Here is a 24,767-nt window from a genome sequence, read left to right on the forward strand (position 1 = left end):
TTGCCAATCTACGGAAATTTGTCTCAAAGGTAGTCTGTTTTATAAAACCTGAAATAGAAATGGTCCATGACACATCAAAATCTACGTAACACTAATTTCTTTATATTTCTTGTAGATTCCACTGATTTTGCAGTCAAAGTTGAATTAAATAAAGAACTCTTCCAACAAAAACTTAGAGACCTTGATGAACATGAACCACCAAGTAGTGTCAGGAAGGAAAAAGAGAAAGTCAACACTGCATGGGAGGAGTGCAATGGAGAATTTGAGAAAAATGCAAATAAGATGAAGAAGAATGAAGAAAGCCAGCAGATAGTACACTACAATTGTACGGAACATTTAGGTAATGTCAAAGTAAACGGTACCGAGAAGAGTTCATTAGCAATCCACCTTGACCTACCCACTGTGTATAACCTGTACAGATTAGAACACACATGTCTATCTGGTAGTTTTCCTGACTCATTTGAACCACTATTGATAACTGATAAGATGAGAGAGGAGGCTGACAAAGTTGGATTACAACTCAAGTTGAAAGCAACATATGACCAAGCCAGATTTGATGAACTGGAACTGTTCTTCATAAATAGTAAGTTTACATTGTCTAATGAGGTTCCTTATATGAGTATTGTAACTACTGGACTTGATCATACACCTGATGTTTCTGAATGTTTTATCAAATCTTTGAGGATTTGTCTAACATTTATCTCACCTTGCAAACGATAACTGAAGTACTTCCTACATTCACTTCAAATTCAGATTTGGGTTGAAATTATTTAAGTGAAACACAATCAACCACCTTTAAACTGCAGATTGTCTGAACAACTTGTAAATTGTTTTCTTTCAGGAGATGGTGGTGGACTTGAACCAGTCAAAGTCTACGATGATGTCATTGAAGGAAAGGCTGAAGAGATACACATTGATGTAGGTTTCTTAACATTCATACACCTACCAAAAAAGTGAACACCCAATTCAATAAAGATACCATCACTGCAGCTTCAGAGAATTTGCAATATCACACATCAGCCTTTAATTGTCAAAGACAGGCATAATAATGATATCATTAAACCAATGAAATAATTGACAAACACATAAACCCTTTTGCACTTTGACATTAACAATTTCAGGATGAAGACACTGATCAGAAATCTGGCACTGTAGCCACAGAAAGAGTTACGGTAGTTCTAAGATTGAACAAGGACAGAGTAAGTAACTGAAAATTAAGTTGTTTTTATTTCTTTTGCAGCCTCAGCACCTGATATTCAGATGCAAATCACATAAAATTTACATTATTATCAGTATGAATAATTGTTTACTGAGGAGTGTATGTATCACCACATATTCCACAATGCAATAGTGATCCTTTCCCACCTCTCACCCTGGACATCCACAGTACTGTTTAAGATAAAGTAGAATAGGCCTCAGGGACAGACATTATATTAATTATTTCTGATCTACCACTTGTTGTGGGCTCATTTTAACTTCTTGGAGAAGAATTTTCACAATCTTTTATTTTCTCCATAGAGTTATCACAGGGTGGTGGCTATTTAAATTTTAAATATAGGTATATGTTGGTTAATTTGTTTGTCTAGTTCCAAACTTTGCTCAGTGACCCCCTGGTTTTAATTCTTGATTTGGTAAGAGCATGGTTTAAAGTTTAATTGAGGAAAGTTTTAGCAAACCTTTAAGTTTTTCACTTTCAAGGCATGTACAATGAATGCATTCAATGATATTGATCACAGAAAAAACTAAATTTAGTGAATATATTTGTCACTTAATAACATAATTACACTGAATTTCATATTAATTACATATAATTAGCATCTATCCAATCATATACTGAAATGTTTAACATTGGCATGAATCTGTACATTTTTGTTGCTCTCAGCCCTGCAAGATAACCAGCCTGAATCCGCGATCGAAAGGGCGACTCTAGAAACTCAACTGAAGGAGGCAAAGGAAGAGAATGCTACTTTGCAAGAGAGATGTAAGGAACTTACAAAGAAGTTAGACAGTACTCAACAGGCATTGGTGAGGCAACGCATTGGTAACAGTGTCGAGAGAGAGAAATTAGGGTCTGAACTCAAAGAGAACCAGAAGCTGGTCAAGGAACTTCAGAATAAAGTGGATGTATTAGAATATAAATTGGTACTATCCTACCTGAAGAAAGCAGGAGACAAAGGTATGGTATCTTTGACTGTGTGTATTAGTCATTATTTGGATATCTTTGAATCCATTATTTGCTGAGTAACTGATTGACTCTATTGGTGTCAATGAGTGCCTTCTGCTTTGTTGGTGTTGGTCAACACTTGGTTAAATTTGCAATGGCAAAACTTTTGAAATGACAATCAGCCACCTATCATTGCAGGTATAAATTAAGTTTCCAATGACTTTACTTTCATTTTTCATCAAATAATCAAAGAATAGCCTATAGTAAATAGTTTTGGAAATCTGAAAATGTTGGCATTTGTTGAATATCATCTCAATCTTTAACAATTGTAAGGATGTATACTCAAATGATAACATTAAACATTTGCTGTAAAGCAATAATTATTTGCTCATGTGTAGACCCAACAGGTAAGTGATGTCCGATCGTCATTGAATGTTACCGAAGGCATAGTTAATCCCGGTTAAACAACGCAATTGATTTCTACCGTGGGTTCTAGCCAGGCCGTTTTTGTGCCAAGCGAGACCACACAGCCTGTTTCTGGGCAAGTTGCTTCCGGTGCTGGGGGTCCTGGACTTATGCATACTAACCAGATTGTCCAAGGACCAATCCCACAACAGAGCGAGATAGCACCAGCTGGAGCACAATTAGGTCATCCTAATTTCAACCAGGCTGCAGTAGGTGGGGTCCCTGGTTATATGTACGCTACTCAAGTGAACCAAGGACTCTTACCACAACAGGGTGGGGCAGGCCAATCATACTCTGTCCCAACCTAGGGATCAGATGGGCCATCCTAACATCAACCAATATTCTACACAGTACCAAGGTTCAATGTTTGCCCCTAATGGTCAAAATCAAGGCCCTTACCAAGGGAATTTCTAACAAACCGGCACTTTTTTAGCCATATGGAAATTATCCTCCCTTTTTCCAACCTGGCACATATTACCAGCCTCCAGGTTGGAATTACTTTAACCCAGTTGTCCCTGGACAACAGCTACCGTATCATCACCCAGTCGGGATGAATGTTACGCAGCCCGGGTTTCAACAACCGGTCCCTAACGTGGGTACAGGGCTTCCTGTTGAACACACTTGCCCAACGGGGCCTACACCAGTGCAGAACCGCTCACCTTCAAGGACTGCCTCTCGCTCGACGCATAAGTCGGTTTCCGCTGGCAGGGAACGTCCTGGTGTTAAACGCGTACATACGTCTCCTGCGAATGTGAGTTGTCCTGGTGTCCCTTGTGACGGGACCACCGGGTCGATGCGTACCAGGCGGCCTAGCACAGTGGGGCACCCTCCAGCGGTTAGAACTGGCTCTCAGGCGGTGCCCACTGTTGCAACAAAGAGCAAGTCTCAATCTCATGACGCTCATAGGCGTCACTCAACCCAAGCGTCAGCGATGAGGATAGTGAGGATGGCTTACCGCCCACGTCGCACTCTCGCGATATTGGCATCGACCTTGACAGTGTGTCCGTCAGCGCTCCCTCTGAGGATGGCAAATTGGACGGTCACGAGTCTGACGCAGCCGCACCCCAATCAGTTGCCAGCGATGCTAGGTCAACTCGAGGGAAGGGGACGCAGAGGAATCACAGTCTTATGTCGGGAATACCGTTGAAAAGACATCAGACAGTTATTTCCGTCGTTGTTATGGATATATCTATAAGACATTTGGGGAGGAGTGTCCTCCACCTCCCCCGCCACCTCGGCCTGAATCTCACGTGTTATCGTATGTCAACCCAACAGAGAAACAGACAGAACCTCGTACTTTGCCTAACTCTCTCGCGCTTAAAACCGCAATAACGAAAGTTCAGAACGAGATTGCAGGGAACAATGCTAACACCCTGCCATTACCTATTGGTAAATTACCGGCAGCGTCCAACCTCATGCGCAATAAAAGATATAAGACGCATGACTCATTATTCACAGCCGGCCTCCCTAAATTGGATGCAGACCCGTAAGGTGGATAATCAAGCTGGCTCGTTTAAATCTGTCACGATTGACCGTGCTTTGTTACAAATAGTAGGTCAGTCTGTCAACGCGACAGTAAGGACACTCTCTCGCTTGGACTGGCTCGTTGCTCAATTGGTACGTATTGCCGAGTCCACTGATCGCCCAGACCAATTTTCGGATTTGACTCAAGCCGTGGGAAACACCCTCGTGCATGGACTCGAGTTTTCCGTCATGTTATGCTACATGCTACATGCTACATGCTATGCTACAGTTATTGGAGTGTGATGCGTTTCTAACTCGCTCTTCGGTCCAATTAACTGACGAGCTTAAAGCCAGGGCCCGTGTTGTGCTCTTGGATCCTAAGGCTCTATTCGCTGGCAAGCTCGCTGAATTCGCCAAAGAGGCCACAAAAGCTGTTCAGAGTAATGCTTGGCTATTTGGTCGGGACGGACGGAAGTTGGATGGCACTGGGGCTACACACCCGAAAAAGTCCTCCAAGAAGTCTAAGCCCAAGTTTTAGGCACAGTCTAAGTCATTTCGTACTCTTGACAAAGACAATAGAAATAAGACTAAGAAGCAATTTTCAACGTCAACTTTGTCGAATGCGAGCCCCAAAGGTCAGCGCTCCTGACGCCCTAATAACGCTACCGCCCATTCTGTTGCGAGACATTTTGGTGGGAGGGCGTCTTCGTCACTTTGCCACCGAGTGACAGAAAGTGACAAACGATCATTGGGTATTGTCAGTGGTCCAGATGGGTACAAACCATTTTTTTTGACCGACCCCCTTCTGGCGTGGGACCCACCGTGTTTCGCCCGTCAGACAAGCCCATACTCGGCGACTATGGCCAAAGCAGTGCAAGGGCTGATGTCAAAAAACGCGAATTGTAAACCCCTCTGTAGACGGCCCGGGGTTTTACAACCATTTCTTCCTCGTCCCCAAAAAGACGGGGGGAAGCAATTCTCAACCTAAGATCACTAAACCGGTTTCTGCAAGTAGAATCGTTCTCCATGGAAACCAGTCAGTCCATTCTAGCCATGGTGCAGCCCAGCGATTGGATGGTCTCCATAGACCTCACGGACGTGCACTTTCATATCGCCATTCACAAGGACTTTTCGAAAGTACCTGCGGTTCTCAATAAACGGGATTATTTACGAGTACATAGTTCTCCATTTGGCCCAGCATCAGCACCTCGCGTGTTTAACAGAGTAGTGCTGGAGCTAATAGGGTTCATCCACCGCCAATCCATCAGAACACATCCGTATCTCGACGATTGATGTCAAAAAAGAGACGTACTCAAATCACATCTCACCCTGGTCTGGTCAATTCTCCTCCACCTCGGGTCATCCCGAGTGTAGAGAAGTCAACTCTCACCCCTTCACGCGACATGGCGTTCATTTGGATGAGGCTCATTACTCACTCAGGGATTGTTTGCCCAACACAGGAACGAGTGGACAGACTGTTAGCTGTTATCAACTCTATCCTGCCCCGTACATCTATCCCAGTCAAGCTCCTGCTGGAAGCTATCGGCATGATGGTCTCTATGCTGGCAATCATTCCCTGGGTGCGCTTCGCCTCCGACTGATTCAGCTGTATTTGTTGGCACTTTGGTGCCCCACTCGACAGCCAATTACATAAGTTATTCGTGTGAGACCAGCTCTCCGTGCCCACCTAGGGTGGTGGTTGGACACGGAGAACTTGCTGAAGGGTGTCCCCCTGCAGGTACCACCGCCCACTCAGTTTTTGTTCACGGACACCTCCACCACTGGTTTGGGAGCGCACCTGGACGAACTGACAGCATCGGGCAGTTGGTTGGACAACCAACAGGAGCGCCACATCAATTGGCTAGAACTCCAAGCGGTGTTCCTGCCGCTCAAGCGCTTTCAGCAGTCAGTAACCAACCAGCATGTCCTGGTCAATACAGACAATGCTACAATGGTTGCCTAAATAAACAAGATGGGAGGGACCAGATCCCCAACACTGTGTTACCTGGCATGGGACTCATTCATGTGGTGCAAGGAACACAACATTGCCGACCCCCTGTGTGGAGATCGACATTATTTCTGAGGCCTTGCTTCAATGTAAAGCCAGATGACAAAGTATGGTACTGTAATTCACCCCTGGGCGAAAATAAATTAGGCTCCATGATGAAAGATATCTCCAAAGCGGCAAATTTGTCGACAACCTACACAAATCACTGTGTCAGGGCAACTGCGTGCACTTTGCTAGATTCTGCTGGTTGAGACGAGGCACATCATGTACTTCACGGCCCATAAAAACGAAGCCAGTGTCAGATCATATACAAACAAACTCACCTCTGATCAGAGCCATGGAATGTCTGGTATCCTATCTAAAAGCCTGGGTTACCAAACTGAACACAACGGGGTGGTAAGTGTTGAAATATATCGTAATTCTGCTGTCACTACAGTGGGCAGTGACGTGCACCGCCTCAAGCTCAAAACACCATCGTGCCCGTGGCATCTCGACAAACTCCTGCAGACTCTAGCATCGCCGCCATTTCAAATACCCACAACCAGAGTGCTGCATCGTTATATTCACAGTTGCACTTTTAGTGGTCCCGTAAATGTCAGTATTATACACAAAAATTGAAGAAAAACACAATCTGTGCACTGCCGATCCATCTCTCGCGTTGAAGCTTATTCAAATATGGCGGCACCAAGTACGCAGGGTTACATAGATGATGTAATTTCATTCACATGATTCAGGTTGTATTCATATGTAAATATTTTATTGAATTGACCTTTCAGAGTGTTGTACACGCGTGTTGTATTGTTGACAGTTACGTTTGTTCTACCGTATCATTTCAAAATAAATATTCGTTTGACGATGTGATACGAAACTCACAGTTGTGCAAGTCTACGTATATTTCGAGTGTTGGATGTTTCTGGAGAAGGTTAAAATGCTTGTTCTGGGGCCCATTTCATTTAACCACTGTTTTGAAGCAAACAACGTTCTCCATAAATATTTGAATACGGCCCTCTTTTTATCTATATTAATGTCTACAAAAGTAATAACGTGAAGTTGATATAATATAATAGCAATAACCCCCGCTGAGGACGGGTATACCACTCGATATAGCACAATTCACTCCATATATGCACTTGTTTACGGCTCATGCATATATGTCGTGAATTGTGCTATATCTCGTGGTATACCCGTCCTCAGCGGGGGGTTATTGCTTAATTAATCCCTATATGCCAAAAATCAGACCTTTAGCTCTATTCGCTTGCCCAGAATTAGATATGTCCATAATTAATGAGGTAAAGCGTGTGTTGTCATAAGGTCTCCCATCCTACTAAATATAAAGGACATAGCACTTGTGGTTACTTATTTATTGACATAAACGTATATTTTAGGTAAAAGGTCATCGAGGTCACATGACATTTGGTCAAAAAATTTCTATCCTATAGTCATCCCTATATACCAAAAATCAGACATCCAGCTCTATTGGCCTGCTCAGAATTAGATATGTGCATAATTAGTGAGGTACAGTATGTAACATAATAAGGTCTTCCATCATACCAAATATGAAGGGTGTACCACTTGTGGTTACTGAGTTATGGACAAATATGTTATTGGAAATCAAAGGTCACCGAGGTCAAGTGACGTTTTGTCAAAAAAATTGTATTGCTAACTTATCCCTATATACCAAAAATCAGACCTCTCTCTATTGGCTTGTTCAAAATTAGATATGCACATAATTAATGAGTTACAATACTGTATAGCGTTTTTAATTTGCGGGGATAAAGTTTGGCGCATTTCCGTTTGGCAAACAATTGGCGACATTTTAATTTGGCTGTCGGCAAACTTGTAAGAAAAGTACTAGTTGCCCGTTTTACTGTATGCTGTAAACTCTTTTGTAGCAACAAAAAGTTTGATTGCCAGTTCAACAATGGAGCAATTTGCGGATCCACTTGCGCGCTACTTTTGCCTCTTTCACACCTTATACGTGTGAAAGAGGACGACATGCCGTCAAAGGAAAAACGTTTTGCAGCCAGAAGATGAAAGGACAGAAAGCATAAAAACGAGAATTTTCAAGCAAACAAAATCACTTGCTCTATGCTGCTGTTCGTGACACTAGTAATTGAGTCATTCCACAGTAAAGTGCAACCACTTTGTGGCAATAAGGTCAAAAATTAAATTCATTAATCTGAATCTAAAAATTGAGTGGGTGGACAGTACTACAGGGTGTCATTTAAAAATATTTTTTTAAGATAAATAATTTCTTTGTTTAAGAAGGAGGGCAAATTGTCGAGGCAACAGTAACGTGTGTAACATGGACAGACATGACATTGTGTTGTATTTGATCACATGTATGTCATTATGATCCCTGTGCCAAGTTTTAAAGAAACCCATTAGTCTACAAGAACTAGAAACACACTTCAGAAGATATTTAATCTGAAATATTATCAGAAGAGGAGGATATCTGATGCAATGTTATGGCAACTAGCAACGTATGTAACATGGACAGACACTGGATTGGCTTTATACACAAATTTTGTGTGTTCCAATCTGAATAAATGTACTTGATTGATTTATATATGTATATGTCATGACGAAGTTAAATACCTCAGAATTATGAAGTGAATTGTTATAAATTGGCTCTGTGGGTAATCATATAGTAGAGGAGGGAAGACCCCTGTATTGTCTATGGGATAACGTAATATGTAACATTGGACAGACATCATCAGTTCCGTCCAATTTGTTCATAAAGGATATGGGCATCTGAGGTGCATCAATAGTTGTAAAGAAAGCTTTCAGTAACTTTCTGATACAGATAGAATTGTCACACTAAAAACCAAATTAACCCCTTGACTACCTATGGCGCCGGATATATCCGGCGCCATATTGAATTACCATATACCTTGAGTGCCGAAATATCCGGCACAGTTAAATAGGCGTATTTGCTTCGTTTTTGTCGCTAAAATCCCGTAATTTCGGCGTCGGTACGCAGTGCGACTAAGATTGATGTATTCCGACCTGGCCTGAATGTGATTGCGCCCCCGTACGTCCGACTATGGCCAAAATCCGAAAGCAAATGTCGTGACCCATGACCTCGACCCTGAAAGGTCAGGCTGATCACAGAAGCCTTGCGCTGATTGTTTACAGTTTTCAGAAGTACGGACGATCGCGAAGATGTTTATGGTTTTTTTTTTAATAAAATGAAATGTTTATTTATTGAAAACAAATGATTTATATGTAAAGTGTTCTATTAACAGCAATATTCGTGAATGAAATAGAGGAAATACAATTTTTTACTATAAGCCAGTGAAATTTTATAGCAGCCATATTATCAATATGAATGGTCACATGACTGGTCATGTGTTTGGTCATGTGATATGTTGTTCTCTAAAATGTATTTTTAAATATTGTGATTTATTTTTTGATAAATCATAATCATTTTAGAAGCATGTTTCTGCAAGGAAGACATAAAGCAGGTGTTTACAAATATAAAATGTGTTGATTTTCAAATACAGAATCATGTCAGATGCTGATGTTTGTGGTTCATTTACTCTGCCTTTTGTGAGAAAAATCTTAAATAGGTACATCTATAAATAAAGTAAAGGGTAGTTATTATTACATATATGTAAAGACAATGCCATGAAAATTGCAACTGTATTCAAATTTGCGTCATTTTATGGATTCAAAACACGTCCTGATGCTTCAAATATTCATATTCTTTGCCAACTCTGGTCACATGTGTCATGTGATCAGTCACGTGACCTGGAAATACAAAACTTATGTATGAAAAAGTGGGAAATTTCATGCTGATTCAGAAAATATATGGTTTATTGGTACTTACTTAATTTTTACTCTAAGCAGTGTTCATGCAATGACCACACCCAAGATTTTATCAATATTTACATAAGGGGCCTGGTATATAGGAATACATTGGCCTTGGTAGTCAAGGGGTTAACATTATTCTATCCAGTATTTAATTAAACTACAATTATTCTCTCTAGTATTTAATTAAACTACAATTACTTCCACGCGTGTAACACGGTAACGCATGTAACAAGGAGGACAGACATCCTGCCATTCAGGTGCTCTCAGTAATGGTGGCCATTGGATTAATTGGATTATATTCAGTTGCTCCATAAAACATGAAATTGGGGCACCCTCAAATGACAACATTTCAGCAATGTATATCAAAAGAATTTTTTTTTAAATCTTGATTTTGGAAATGAGGTAATGCGTGTAACATGTGGACAGACGCCTCCAAAAATATTTTTAATTGCAAGAGAACCAAAGCTTCAATAAAGACAGAATAAAGAATGATACATAGTGGATGATTTCATTGTTAGTCAAATGTATGAGTGGTCTGTTGCAGCTTACAGCCTTCACTATATTTATTGTTCTCATATTATCAATTCGCATAGAGTTGCACAGACATAGTTACACGCGTTGCCAATATTTTTTTGCATAATATTTGGCCCTTGCCTAGTGTGTTTTATTTTCCAAGAATAAATTTAGATCGTAACCAGACAAGGGCACCATAAAAATAAACTTCGCACATACAGAGAGTTGAAAAAAGATTTTTCTCTCGAAAGCTACCTTCATGTTATAAAAAGCCAGATCACAGATCAGCCCTGTGCAAGTTACGCATTAGTGCACACATACTACACATAGAAACAGGTAGATATAGAAACCTTGATGTCATAGACAGAGCATGCCCAATTTGCCAAAACCAACAAGTAGAAGATGAGATACATTTCTTTTTCATTGCAAAGGATACACAGACATTAGACATGATTTTTTCAGTAAACTAAACATTTGTTAAAACGCATTCAGAGGCACACAAGACCTTGTAAGCATCTTTTCAAGGACAGATAAAGCATCACTATGTGAATTGGAAAATACATACATACATGTTTTAAACTCAGACAAGACAAAATGAAAAAGACAAAGTAAACTATTTATGAACCTTTAATATGTTGACCTCATGTATAGATATTTATATTTATATATATATATATATATATATATATATATACTCTTTCATTGTTGTTTTTGCAAAACCTTTATTGTACTTTATGATCAAGATCCCAACTGGGATACGATTTCAATAAAGGCTTACTTTACTTTACTTTACTTTACTTTACTTTACATTACTACTTTGCATTTGAAATTAATTCAAATAGTATCAATATTGTAAATATTCCTTCCTAATGTAACAGGGGTACAAAATGTCACAAAATGGTGAGCAAATAGAGGCCATATTTACAAAGATAAAAATCTACAATTTTGTTGAGCTGGACATACAACTTTAATATTATTTTTTATATATGCTCATATGTAGTACTTACTAAAAATAATATCATTCTGTGTGAATGTTGTTATCATTGAAAAAGCTAGCGCTCCAAAATTGGGAATGTCAAATGTTGCGCTTTACTGTGGAAAGACTCATTTCCTAACGTCCTAACAGTCAATAGCACGATCAAATCTGAAGCAGTGGTTACAGAAGGGTTCGCTCCCAAAGCCAACTCAGCCAGGTCTACCAGATCCGAATGACGCCACAAACATCGAGAAGTGTAACATGACACCCGAGGCGATCGCTGCAGCGAACGCAGAAGTCGCTACTGCCAGTAAGAAGCAAAAGTGGGGCAAATACCAGCACTATTCAGATGAAACCAGGGCAAAGATTGCGAAGTACGAGATCCACAATGGTGTCATGAACACTTTTTGAAAATTCAGTAAAGAACTTGACAACCCAATCAACAGTTCGTGTTCTCTCTTAATTTAGAGATGTATTATTCGCAATCGCAGTATTGTTTGACCGTTGACCCTTTATTGCGCTTGCGTAGTAAGAGCCGGAAGTTGATCGTACCTGAATATCAGAGGTCAGAGCTAGCTACATACAATCCCGCGAAGTTTTCTGGCGGACTGTGTACATATACTCCCTTTCTGCTGATGCCGTTACAGAAAGCTTGCCGAATAGGTCCACAGTCATAATGGATCAGCCATCAACGGTAAATATACCTTTTTACAGTGATCCCGTGATAAATGAATGGAACCAACGTTTTATTTTAACTTTCCTGGGCTAGGAGCATCGAGCACAGTGCCAGTCAGTCCATTGTTCCTGTCTCTCATGTTTGCAAGCGCATTCATCAGTGCACGGCACTTGTATTTCTTTGGGTGTAAAACTCTGTCATATTTTTGTAACACGGACTGTGTGCCCCTCCCTGTCGAATATGTATGGCTTATGAATATGCTGATCGTCCACGGAGGTCCTTCAATGTTCCGCCATCGCCATGGTAAACGTTGATGATCCCATGGACGTACCGCATTCGTACGTCCATGATGTTCCTAACTTGCCGTCTTTGTCGTAAGCTAAGCTTTCGCATTGACCATCGAGGGCCAATGTCTTCCGTAACTGACGTCAATTTAGGTTTCTAAAACTGTATATCATTTCCCTTCCCGTCAGTCTTTTGCTACACCACGGTCCCTCCACATTACACCAACGGCTCCAAAGAAAACTTGTCACAAAGAGGTTGGTAGCAACAAGACCTACGGAAGGAAGCCTATTGAAGAGCAATATTTGTCAGACGACACTAGGAGGATAAAATTTGCTCACAAGCAAAGGCAAGGGCTGCAACAAAAAGTAAGTTTAGTCAACACCGCATGTGGCCTCCATATTGCATGCTACTTTATTGTGTGGTACATGAAGACAGTGTTTTATTTAAAGGTCCCATTGTGATATATTATTATTATGATAATTTATGTAGAAAAAAACAATGTGCTGACCAAGTAATACGCACACGCTCCAGTGTGATTAAATGAATTTAGATTGATTGCTTTCCGTTCACAGAAACAAAATTTTCTTAAAATATTTGAATTAAAAACATAGCCATGGTTTTTTCATAGCCTTTTGAAATATGTGTACTCTGAGGCTGTGTCATGTCACCTAACAGGTGAACCATATTGTATTTGGTAATAATTCGTACTCTTCCAACTTTCAGGTACGGAAATATCACATATGTACACGACAGGATATCCTGTTGTATGTTAAAGGTAACAAAACATCCTTTGTGTATGGAATGACCCTTACGAAAATTAAAGCCTTGCGGCGAACAGTTCTGGTAAAGTCTTCATAATTGCCCGGTAAGTTTACCACAACATGTTGTGGTAAGCTTACGCATAGCTTGAGATTTTCGCATGTTGATGGATTTTGCGGCGCACATATTGTGGTATGCTTACCACGACACTCAAGCATGTCCTGGTATGTTTGCCACAAAAGTTTAGGCTTTGCAGAATTTTTTTGCGGTATACTTGCCACAAACAGGATTTACGGTATACATACCGCTATTGAAGCTGACCCTATGGGTAGCCCCACCCCCAGTAGCATACCCCTACCCTTCACACTTTGCCACGACCACTCACACTGTAGCTACTCATTCTTGTGCTAATGTATTAAAGTTTTCAGAATGTAGCCACAGGTACAAACACTCACACACATTCACAAACAAAAGAAATCTTACCAGGTTTTTCATTGAATTCCTACCTTACATTTATTGCAGATGGAAATGCTAACAAATGACTCAAAACAAAGAAATCACAAGTTCATCAACAGTTCTTTCACAGGATATCTCCCTTAATCAATGGCATCTTCATAACAAAGTGTTGGCATATCCAACGATATAGTGGGAACAGTTACTTTTGATCCAGTTGATTGTTCAGTGTCTTGGTTTACTTTCCGTAGACTACAGAAAGGGCTAAAACAAAAAAAAAGAAAAACAAGAAAAGAAACATTAATGCAATCACATATACTAGCACAGTACAGTAGACAAAATGCCAAGAGAACAATCTGCCAGTCAGTATGTAATTGCAACTGCCTTGACATACCTTTCACAATGAGTCTTGCACATATCATGAAATGGAATCCAGGTCACTAAATTGTAAAGATATTTCAAACGGTACTTACACTTATATATTTGCCTTGGCAAGCTTGGTTACTCTTTTGGGACCAATGTGGGTTTATGAGATTGGTGATGTAAAGTTGTCATCAGCATTGCTTTTTCTCAGCATCCGTTGCCACAAAGACATGTCGTCACTTCCAGCTACAAATAAGAAAATGCAATGGAATAAAAGGAATGTAAAGGAAAAAGTCCCAGCGATTATGTTTGGTGATTTTGACTACATGTGACATGAAAACTAGTTTACTACTATATCTGTGAATCTAAATTACTTTTAGATGGGGGGGGGACAACGCTACCAGTGATCCACAGCTACAGAAAGATAACTGAAAATATTGTATGCATGTTTTGTGTTGTAAGATTTCATGTGGAACTTCAATGAAATATTGTAAATCAATCATTGATTTGGATTTCGCCTTACAATATGCTAGCAAAATATTTCGGGTAACGTTGAACAAATGTCAAACTACATTAATGAAGATTTCAAAAGAAACTTAAGTGTCAAAGACAGAGACGTCCAGCATCGTCCAGCATGATCTTATAAATAGACGTATACCAAATTTCATGACATGAAACACGTGTACAAACGATACTAGGTCAGAGTTTAAGAACTTAATTCTTACCTAACCATTCCTAAATGTATTGTTTTTTCATTGTTTTATATCGTACATCGAGGAAAATTTGTATACATATAAGCAAAAGTTTCACCCTGGGTACAGTCCCCGAGGGACTGTGCCTTCGCCAAAGTGTCGAAGTATGTATTCCCCAGACATAGACACTATCAATACATCGGTATGAACAGATAAAGGCCACTCCTTTCACACTGTTCTGTTCACTCAACGTTCAACCTCGGGAGTTATTCAGACAATTGGACAGTGTTACTCGAGAATTGCACAGAACAAAAACAGATAAAATTCGTCGTTACGTTGCAGAGAAGGATACTCGAAAATTTACTTACCGAAATTCAAACGATAGCCTTGATCCTCAGCTCGGCCAGCTCAGGGTGTTATCATGGTTATAAGAATGGTGACCATTGTTCACAAGCCGATCTCCACACGCCGATCGTGACGACGATGACATGAAAATTAACGCGTCTTGAACATTGCCTATAGGTTGTACATTCATAGCTAGGGTATACGAAGCTGTCAAGGTGATGTCCAACGGCAAATTTCAGTGAAATTATGTCAAAAGTCGAGTGAAAAAACAGCGACAATGCATTCAGCAATTCAAAAGGGTCGTAACTGCCTCTTCTGATATCAGATTTGCCGCTGAGATTTGACCTGTGACACGCCAATCTGACCAATCACAACGAAGTCTTCACATGATCTATGATGTCATCAGGCGTGATACTATGACTTCCGATACGAAGTCCTTGCAATCGCGATCGCTGTACACGTGCGTAACATAGCATGAATCGTAGTGGAAGTTTTGTTAGAAGTAATTCATTCAAAAGTAATTCACTGAAAACCTACAGCTTTCGACGGACTATATCCAAGCAAAAGTGTATTGACAGTACCAGTGGCTATGACCCAACACTAAGCCCCACACTATGTAGGCCCTATTACATAGCAGTTAGCACAGCAGTGCCAGTGGCGCCTCGGCTAACCGTGCAAACCCTTCATAGGCACTATACCAGCACTATTTTATAGTGTGCCTTCCCTGAGATACGGAATTCAATTTCGATAAAACTGTGTTCTATACGACAGGCGTGAGATACAAAAAATCCAACATACCAGTTCAACAATTTCTTAGATTTTAGTTCGGGCGCGTTTCTCTGGAGACACGTACGTACGTGTCCACGGCAGGTTGAGTGAGATGTCAATCATTTGTACAGTGGATGGCAATACGACTAATAATTCCCTTGTCTTTCTAAGTCGGCGATATAGTAACTTATACCATACCTACCTCCATGCTTATACTGATCATATGATGGCTTCGGAAAATAATTGTCGAAAGACACAAATAGAATGAGTGTTTTCTCCGACCGCGGTGACTGACATGCTCTGTCCGCTTATTATTAGGCCTACCAAACTGTGGCAAAGTTCCTTTCCTTCAAGGATTACGGCCGATTTTCGAGAGATTTTCGTTGCTGCCATGAAATTGATGAATTTAACGTTGAATTATCGTGCAGATCATGGGCTCAAAACGTTTCCCGATGGACAGGGAAACATGGTTTCATTGGATATTTGTGGCTGCCTACAGTGTAGGCCTATGCATGAAACAACATTGTCACACAGAATACCCGTCTTTATTAGATCAACTTCGTCACTTTTCTCGCCTCGATCACACCATAGGGCCTATAGCTGCTAAATCGCTCAAATTAAGCTATTTTGGCAATCCAGCGATCCCGCACCTTTACATATGTGCTATTGTTGATGTAATCTGGATTTGTAAAATCTTGTCACTGTGTATAGAAGTATCATTTGGAGAGTCAGGTACTTTTGTATGTGAATTTCCTAATTTCTTGGAAACTGATGTATTCACGTTTTAACATCCCCATTTGAAAAATCAATAAATATACTATTCTGTTATTAAATTTAGAGTGCAAACATGTATATTCTTTATTCATGCATATGATATACGGTACATCTACAGAAGCCAGCTGGGCACACACGTTCACTTGGCTGCCCTGTAACCGTGCAGCCTTGAATTCTTACACATGATTCTGCAAGTCTGTGCTGTGTGACCATTGTATTTACGTAAAGCCTTCAATGGCAAACATACCACAAAGCAATCTGCAACTTTGTTTACTTCAGTCTTGTGGTAGACATACCAAGAGAAAGATTGCTAATCACCACAAGTGCACCACTAGTGGTGACTATCGGCGCAGGATGGATAGAGAGTTGTGGCACACAAAAGTATGCGTGGTATGTTTACCCAGAGCTTGCAGCATATTTACCACAAAAAATCTGTTTCGTACGGGCAAGAAGGCCATTGATGACTACAAAAATGGGAATATTTTGAAATCTGCAGGCACAATCAAGAGCATTGATGACAACTCCACTATTGTACAACCTTTAGAACCAACTCCTAACAAGGATACTACCGACGAGGCACCCCATGCGGACATGTTTAAGCAAAGGTTTTGTCAAAAGACTTTGAAGGCAAATCTGATAAAGAGTAACTGGCCTGAAAATGACATGTTGGTTATCATGTTTATGGACATACAGACTTCGTTTCATGTGCATCACAAGGTCAACGTGATAGGCTGATTTTCATGTTTTGTTTTTTTGTTTTATTGCAAATTGTTCCTAAAAATCTAGTTTGTAGGAAGTTTTTTTACAGACAACATTATAAGAGAGAGAAATATTTTTATTAAAATATATTTACTTCGAGAGTATTTATTTGAAGTTTCGAGAAAATGTTTCTAAAAATCTAGTTTGTAGGAAGTTTTTTGGTTCTTTTTTTGTTGTTTAAGCATTATGATATTTTGTGCACTGTGCAATAAAAGCATTTGTTCTCAGGTTCATATCAAAGACACAGCATGTCAGTATAGCAGTAGCATATCACTGATAGCTACTCGTCAGGACTGTCCATGCAGCTCCAGAAAGTACTACAAAACAAAATGGCATCAACATCATAAGACAGAGAAATATTTATTTAAATTTATATTTACAGCGAGAGTATTTATTTGAAAAGTTTCTAACTATATTGTGATACATGTGTTGTGTTGTGAAATACAATAAAGATATTTCAACATAGTAACTAGTTTGGTTTTTTTATTCAGATCGTCAGTCATGAAAAGCAATACATAAGTACTGGAATAACACCACTGACTAAATTCAAGGTATCTCATCTCTTGTAGAAATATCCAAACTGCAGACCTTCAAGGCACATCACCAAATTGACATGTGTGACCCTACATCGTGGCATTTTGTTATCAGTGTATCACTTCAGCAATTCTGCTGTAGGCCATTAGACTTATTGTATTGATTTATTCCTAAAAAATCGTTACTTTTGGGACAGACTATTTAGGGCTTTACGGAGAGAGGTATTGGTAGCCAGTGAGTGGAGTTGCCTTAGAATAGTATTGATGTGGTCTGATTTCTTACAATGGCCATACTGCATGAAGGCAAATATGTCAGGGTATCAAAAATGTTTTCTACATCAGAGGAAAAAGCTTAAAGTATCTCATCGCCTGCCTCTTTCTACATAGGTGAAGGCCCCAGTAGATGCAGCTGTATAATTGGTTGAGATCAAAATAATTTTTGTTTTCCTTGGATACTTGAAAACTGGCCATATACATGTAAAAGAAAATAGAAATAACAAAATGTACAACATCAAGACTGATGTATTCTAGTTCATGAAATCACATTCGATTCTTGGAAGATTGCAATATGCAGATGCATCGTGTCAAGCAGTGGCCATTTAACCAGTGCATCACCTGTTAATTATTTACCAGGTTCAAACGTAAACACACAATCCAAATCGTAATAATGCTTTTATACATGCTTTTATACACATCCTTCGATCAAGTACAAAGACATGTTCTAATTTAAATGAATAAACTCCTTCAAATAATGCAAAAAGTCTCTTCTTTGGCTTTATCACACATTAACACAGAACATACATGTAGGCATGTGCCTTTTTCACATAAGATTTGTGTCTATGTATCGCAACACAGCACGGGTGAAAGGCCAAAGGGAAACAATGGCTGCATTAATTTTTAGCCATTGTCCACAAACCTTTTGGAGTGTGCAAAACCCCATAATGTTATTACCATTGCTTGATATGGAAAATAGCCAAAAAGCCAAATAACCTAGGCATTACTAACTGCTGCTTCTAGTTTAGCAACTTGTTCAGCTGCCTCTACAACTAAATAGTCTTCAATTTCTCTGTAAAACTCTATTATTTGTTCCTTTCTACATTTTCTCACCTTTTTCATTGTGTCAATAAAACCACCTTTGGAATCATCATCCATAACTTTCATAATCGATTCATCAATCATTTTAATGAGTTGACCTTTAGTTTTGTTTTCTATTGATTCACCCTTTTTCCTATCTTCAGGTGTAACATACACCTGTTCAAGTTCATGTCGAATGTCTGCTTTCTTCATTTTACCAAGGATTATTTTATCCAGGACAGTTTCCATGTTTTTTTCACATGTTTGTGTCATGCATTTCAGTTTTTGATCTAGCTGCTTTCCATTAACACTCATATGGGCTCTTGTTGCATCACCTGGTGTTGCAAGATACCTGGAAAATAAAGCATGTTCTTAAGTATTAGAACTGCAAAATTTCATGCAAAATTGAATGCTTTTTGTGTGACAAACCACTGGTCAATACTTGCTATGGAAATACATGTACTAGACACAAAAAAGTCTACATTTAAATCTTCATGCCTACACTCACCAATCACACTCAGGTTGTTTTGACTAATACACTGCAGCTGATACACATACAAGTGAAATAAACGTGTAAAAAATCTAAAAAATACAGCCATCTTATTTCTTTGCCTGTGCATGACATTGTCCTTGCAGCAGTGTGTTTGACATATGATAGCCATATTACAATTACACTTGCATACAATTAGAGAGTCACCCTATAACAGAAGTTTTTTTGTTGGTCCTATCAGCTATGAAAAATCAGGACCTTTCCAGGAACATATAATGAAATATGCATAATATTATATTTAACTTGTATAACATATAACATACAAAGGAAGTCATAAAGAAACATTTTAATAAAATTGATTCACTCAACTCCTGTTTACGTAGTTGTATCCGCCATTCAGTCACCTCTTCATCCTTCCGCAAGCGTGATGGGTTGGTTATTGACTCATAATTTGGTATATCCAGCATGTTTTCCATCTTCTTTCTCAACTGGTGGGATGAAAAATAAGCTTCTTGTCAGAATGTGTGAATAATATCCCTGGTACCGTCAATCACACAGAACATTTGTCTGCATACTAGACTTTATCATGCCAGTATTTCAAAAATAAGTTAAAAGTCCAATACTGGGTAGCTCTTTTTTAAGCTATTTTTTCCACAGTTTTTGTTCTGTGTATTGATCTGCAATTTCTGGTTTGAATTCGCAAAGCATAATGAAATATCCAGTGTGTAGCTCATCTACACACCCTATATGTCTACAGTCAGCAGTGTTAATAGCAGTCATTAAAAACATACAGGTTGTATTGACAAGCAAGATACTTGGTGTTTGAGCACATAACAGGGACTTGGAAAAGATATTGATAAAGACAGCCAAAATTTACAACACATATTTCTTGTAAACTCTGTACACACACCTCAGTTAGCATATTCAAATTCCGGAATGTTCGCAACCATTCATCTGCATACATTGCACCTGCTGACCACCATTTTGAGGCTTTGTTAACTTCTTCCAGCCTGACGTTCAGATTTTCTCCACTGTACTGATCACCCGATGTGGATATACTTGCTGTAGCATCCATGAATGACCGCAATTCTTCAGGCATCATAGCTTGATCAGTCCTATGAAATTAAATTCAATGGAGTATTCCCATTAGTAGCAAACAACAAGAATAGTGCTGGAGAAAAATGTGTGTCCAGTGGCTTTTAGCTTTTGACTCATTTGTTATTCAGTAAATATCCATTGGTCAGGGATGTTCTTAAAATGGATCATTTCTCTATTTTATAAAACAGCTTTCCACAACCAGACCTGCACAATGTCAATGTGCTGTGGATGTTAATTATTATTAATGCGTTTGTCATTTGTGTGTGTGTGAGGCCTTAATTCATTTCATGTGTGCCAAAACAAAACTAGGGACATAGTTTTACTTGTTCTGTTACCACTTTTGCAGTTAGGTTTCATGTCGAGGGGATTAACGCAACAGTGAATAAATTACACTGCTCCATACATCAGCGTTACCGGTTGTATAGTACCCAAGTCTAGCTATATATTTTGCTATGTGATATTTGGATGATTCACAGTTCATGTACAAAATGCAGAGCAGTGGGTATACATATTACAAGTTCACTGACTCTTACCTGTCATACAAGTCTAGAAGCTGGTATTTGGAATCTTTGGACTTGCTCCAAAATGGAGAAAATACCAGAGCAGCTGCTTTGATAATGTCTGAACGATTGAGTCTAACTCCAATTCGATAAGCAAGGATAGCACCACCATATCTGAATGTTTGTTCAAACATGTATGTGTAATTTGGGTCCTTTGCTTTGGTTGCAAAATCTATGAAATCATTCACAGACAGTTCTTCTTTGGATGCCATTTTTACACGAACATATGGTATCAGTAATTCCCGCATGTTACCAGCAATGGCAACATTTAATAGCTGCCATGCTATGTGATGGTCTGATCCATTTTTTGCATACAACTGGGCCTTTTCTGATTGAAATCCCATTGCGTAGGCAAGGTCTGATAAGAACACTTCCCAATTCAGAGAAAAATAGTTTCTCAACATGTTCATTTCAATGTGCAGTTTTCCAGGGGAGAGTACAACCCAACCAAATTCTAGCAGTGGTTTTGGTAGTGGACACCATGGATGCTCTCTTTGAACATGTATCTCATACTCCCGGCGGTGGCAGTCCCCGGGTTGGTGGGTACCCATGCTTGTTACCCAAGTTTGAAAAGTACCCCCTTTCCCAGAATATTTCTGAGAAAAACACCCTCTATTTGTGGCAAATCTGGGAGAAATTAGCTGTAAAAAACATACCCTTATTTTCGAAATCTAGGAGGTTAGTATGTTGACTTCCAGGGTTGACCCTGGAGGTTGACTTTGTATACATGTACATACATCACAAATGTTTGTCCTCACCTGATTTTAGGTGATTTTAGATTTTAGATGGACCCTAAGTGATGGGCATGTATACGTCATATGTACATACAAACGTACGGTACTGTTTTTCATTTTCTTTGTGAGTGAGACTAGACCAGATTTAGTGTCCTAGGGAGACTATGAAAGGACTACCCCTAATCTCGGAGGTTACTCTGAAAAAGTACCCCTTTTTCTCGATTTCACGGACCTAGAATCTCCGAGATGACTGAAGAAAAACACCCCCTTTTCAGTGAATTTGGTAACGCGCATGGGTACCCACCAACCCGGGGACTGCCACCACCGGGCTCATACTCCTTTTCACTGTCTAAGGTCTCTGAGCATAATACACAGTGGTATGTATCAGTAATGATGCTACGAGCAATCATATATGGCAGTCCATCCATGGTAACCTTCATCCACTTCCGTCTTTCAGTGAAATTTGGATCTGTTGAATCATGTGCTATGTTCCCAGCTTCACCAATGGTCTTCAAAACTTGTCTTACTGTCTTTTGAGAATTTGGGTTCACAAATATTGGTTCTGCACATGACACTTTTACCGGACCTTCTATATGCCCTGATTGGAGATGACTGTATATACCACCAGTTTCATTAGCTCTTTCAGTAACGTCAGCTTCAGCACCAGTTTCAGAAACCATTACCACAAATGATTTCATTTTACCATGATCTTCCCTTGTTGGACGAATAAGCATTGTACCCAAGTTCTGCTTACCTGAAAAATGACAAATGTCTCTCCAGTAACTGATTTCATTTTTCAGCTTAATGTGTTTGAAAAATACACCTTTTCTGTGTTGATGAGTCTGTTTTCAGCTGTCTCTGTGTGAGATAGATTTAAATCTAAAATGTTTACATCTGAGGCATACAGATTTTCCATATTTTCATTGCCATACAGCAGACAGTAGTGGATATAATACAAAACAAAAAAGACAAAGGCACAGACAGAAAAATTAACTAAATCATTACATACCACTCAGTTTTTCTGTGATATCTTTGAAATTTTCCCCGCATTGAGTGTTTGGGCATTTCCTAGCTGTTTTCTTCATCTCAGTGCTACATGCAGGGCATATCTTCACATCTTTCCTGTGTCTCATCTCTTCTATCCTTTTATCAATGTCATCCACTATGACTCCACTTTCTTCATTACACTGTTGTCTCACCACCTCTTCTAATGCAATTTGTGTCTGTTTCTTCATCTGATGACAAGAGGACGGAATGTATGTGCAATTGATTTGGTGTTAATGATAGTAATCTTGCTAATAATCATTGTTGACAGTAAAAGTTTAAATTGTATGCATTTATACCATCCTGATAAACATTTGTTACATGTGGGCAAAAAGTTGTTCAACACGCTGAATTCATTTGGTATGCTACATAACCTTTAAATAACATAGCTTGAGGACAATAGAGTACTGCCTATTCAGGAACAATTAATAATACTAGTAATAATACTACTTTTGAGACAAAATGAAATGTTTCAATCCTTTATATAATCAACCAGCTGACCCAGTACCATGGGAGAATTTCCTTCCCATTATTTACAGTCCTTATGTTTACCTTACCTCTTTCCTTACTACAGCAAATGCAGCTCTTAATCTTTCCTTGGCAAGTAGGGTTTTCATCAGATCTTCTTTGATCTCCTTGTTAATCAGGGCATTACTATGTTGCATCCAATTACTGCAAAATTTAAAAATTACAATGAAGTACAGAAAAAATGTTCTCCACAAAAGTTAAGTCTTACTTTACAAAATATGTATATAGTTGTTGTCAGGGGTAGGCATAAATAAGTGTGGGGAATGGAAACCACACTGTTGACTCCTGAAAACCAGCAATGGATTGGAATATAATTGACAACTAGATCCTTCTCCCAACCCTGAAAAACAACAGTTGATAACTAAAATAGTGTCGTATGGCCATACAAAGGCGTTTTCAAAATGCTAACACCAAAAAACTAATGTGGGATCAAATTGTCAATGTACAGGATTTTTCCTTCCACCATTGCTCTCAATGGTCCACGGCATGCTTTCCATTCCCCATGTGCCTACCCCTGATTGTCCCTGTCAGTATCACATATTTTTCAGTGTACTAATGTCCAGGCAATATCACCATTACAAAGTGCCAAAACCTACCTTGGTGCTAAATCCTGTTGTAGCTGCAGGCCTCTCAATCCAAATACTACATAGCAAACGCTGGTCAAGATGGAAACTCTGGGTTTTCCCCCTGCCTTCACTTCATATTGTTTTTGAACAATTTGGTCATTGTCAAAAGCGATTGCAAGGTCTCCAGCGCAGGGTAGTTTTATTGGCTGACTTGCCATTGAAGCAAGCCATCTTCGGAATGTTGTCCAGCTTCCACTTGGGCAGACCTTGCTTAAGACTGACACTAACATTGCACTTCCTGTAATTCCATATAGCAGTAGGGTAGAGTTGACTTTTCAGATCCTCAGATTCAGATCCTCAGACCCTCAGATATCGATCTCAGACTTCAGATCCTATAACTTCAGATGCAGATTCGAATTTACAAGCCTTTTATACCCGTATTAACAGTATGATTGCAATATCTAAAATAATATTTTGAATATGACATGTACGAGGCAGTTATGAAAACAAAAAAGTCTACATAAACGTTTTCGCTCAACAAGTTTCAACGAAGACGGGTCTGCTTCTTCCGACCCCTGAATTCTGATTTAGCCCGGGGTCACTGCCTCCAACATGGATTAATTATATTCCCTCGCCATAAATATTACGAACGATGGTAAAATACGGACTGTCGATAGCCAGCATTTACATGATCGTCGCGGTCTTGATCGTTCGATCGCGCACGGTGTGTTTCTCTGTGAGGGAACGTTCACGTGATGACATAACAAGTGGAACCATTGCACACCCTGTCTTCGACAGATGACGTTCTGATTCTGAGATCGAAGTTTTTAAGTTCAAGATTCAAGATAGAAATAAAATAA

At 39.4% G+C, this 24,767-nt stretch overlaps 2 protein-coding genes and 1 long non-coding RNA gene across 3 annotated transcripts; all 3 read right to left on the reverse strand.

Annotated features, from left to right (window-relative positions):
- Positions 1–13,613: 13,613 nt before the first annotated feature.
- On the reverse strand, positions 13,614–15,285 carry LOC139123974 (uncharacterized). The gene is made up of 3 exons (XR_011549809.1): positions 15,003–15,285; positions 14,053–14,188; positions 13,614–13,843 (listed from the first exon to the last, which is right to left on the reverse strand). It is a non-coding gene; the product is annotated as an uncharacterized lncRNA (long non-coding RNA).
- A 3,368-nt stretch (positions 15,286–18,653) lies between these two features.
- On the reverse strand, positions 18,654–19,861 carry LOC139124135 (uncharacterized). Its single transcript, XM_070690276.1, has 2 exons — positions 19,747–19,861; positions 18,654–19,239 (listed from the first exon to the last, which is right to left on the reverse strand). Exons 1-2 carry the CDS (start codon positions 19,851–19,853, stop codon positions 18,804–18,806), a joined length of 543 nt encoding a protein of 180 aa, XP_070546377.1. The 5' UTR covers positions 19,854–19,861; the 3' UTR covers positions 18,654–18,803.
- Positions 19,862–21,816: 1,955 nt separating this feature from the next.
- Positions 21,817–24,209, reverse strand: LOC139124333 (uncharacterized). The gene is made up of 5 exons (XM_070690471.1): positions 23,938–24,209; positions 23,371–23,485; positions 22,779–23,004; positions 22,074–22,523; positions 21,817–21,827 (listed from the first exon to the last, which is right to left on the reverse strand). Exons 1-5 carry the CDS (start codon positions 24,195–24,197, stop codon positions 21,817–21,819), a joined length of 1,062 nt encoding a protein of 353 aa, XP_070546572.1. The 5' UTR covers positions 24,198–24,209.
- Between the last annotated feature and the right edge of the window lie 558 nt (positions 24,210–24,767).

Source organism: Ptychodera flava (genome assembly GCF_041260155.1).
Source record: "Ptychodera flava strain L36383 chromosome 23 unlocalized genomic scaffold, AS_Pfla_20210202 Scaffold_23__1_contigs__length_28996876_pilon, whole genome shotgun sequence".
Taxonomy (NCBI): Eukaryota; Metazoa; Hemichordata; class Enteropneusta; family Ptychoderidae; genus Ptychodera; species Ptychodera flava.

Coding starts and splice junctions, on each gene's coding strand:
- LOC139124135 (XM_070690276.1), bottom strand. CDS start 19,853: ATGGAAAACATGCTGGATATACCAAATTATGAGTCAATAACCAACCCA. Junction 19,240..19,746: donor ATACAACTACGTAAACAGGA/GTTGAGTGAATC, acceptor TTTATTTTCCAG/GTATCTTGCAACACCAGGTG.
- LOC139124333 (XM_070690471.1), bottom strand. CDS start 24,197: ATGTTAGTGTCAGTCTTAAGCAAGGTCTGCCCAAGTGGAAGCTGGACA. Junction 23,005..23,370: donor TTGCTGTAGTAAGGAAAGAG/GTAAGGTAAACA, acceptor TCTTGTCATCAG/ATGAAGAAACAGACACAAAT. Junction 22,524..22,778: donor TATCACAGAAAAACTGAGTG/GTATGTAATGAT, acceptor GTCATTTTTCAG/GTAAGCAGAACTTGGGTACA.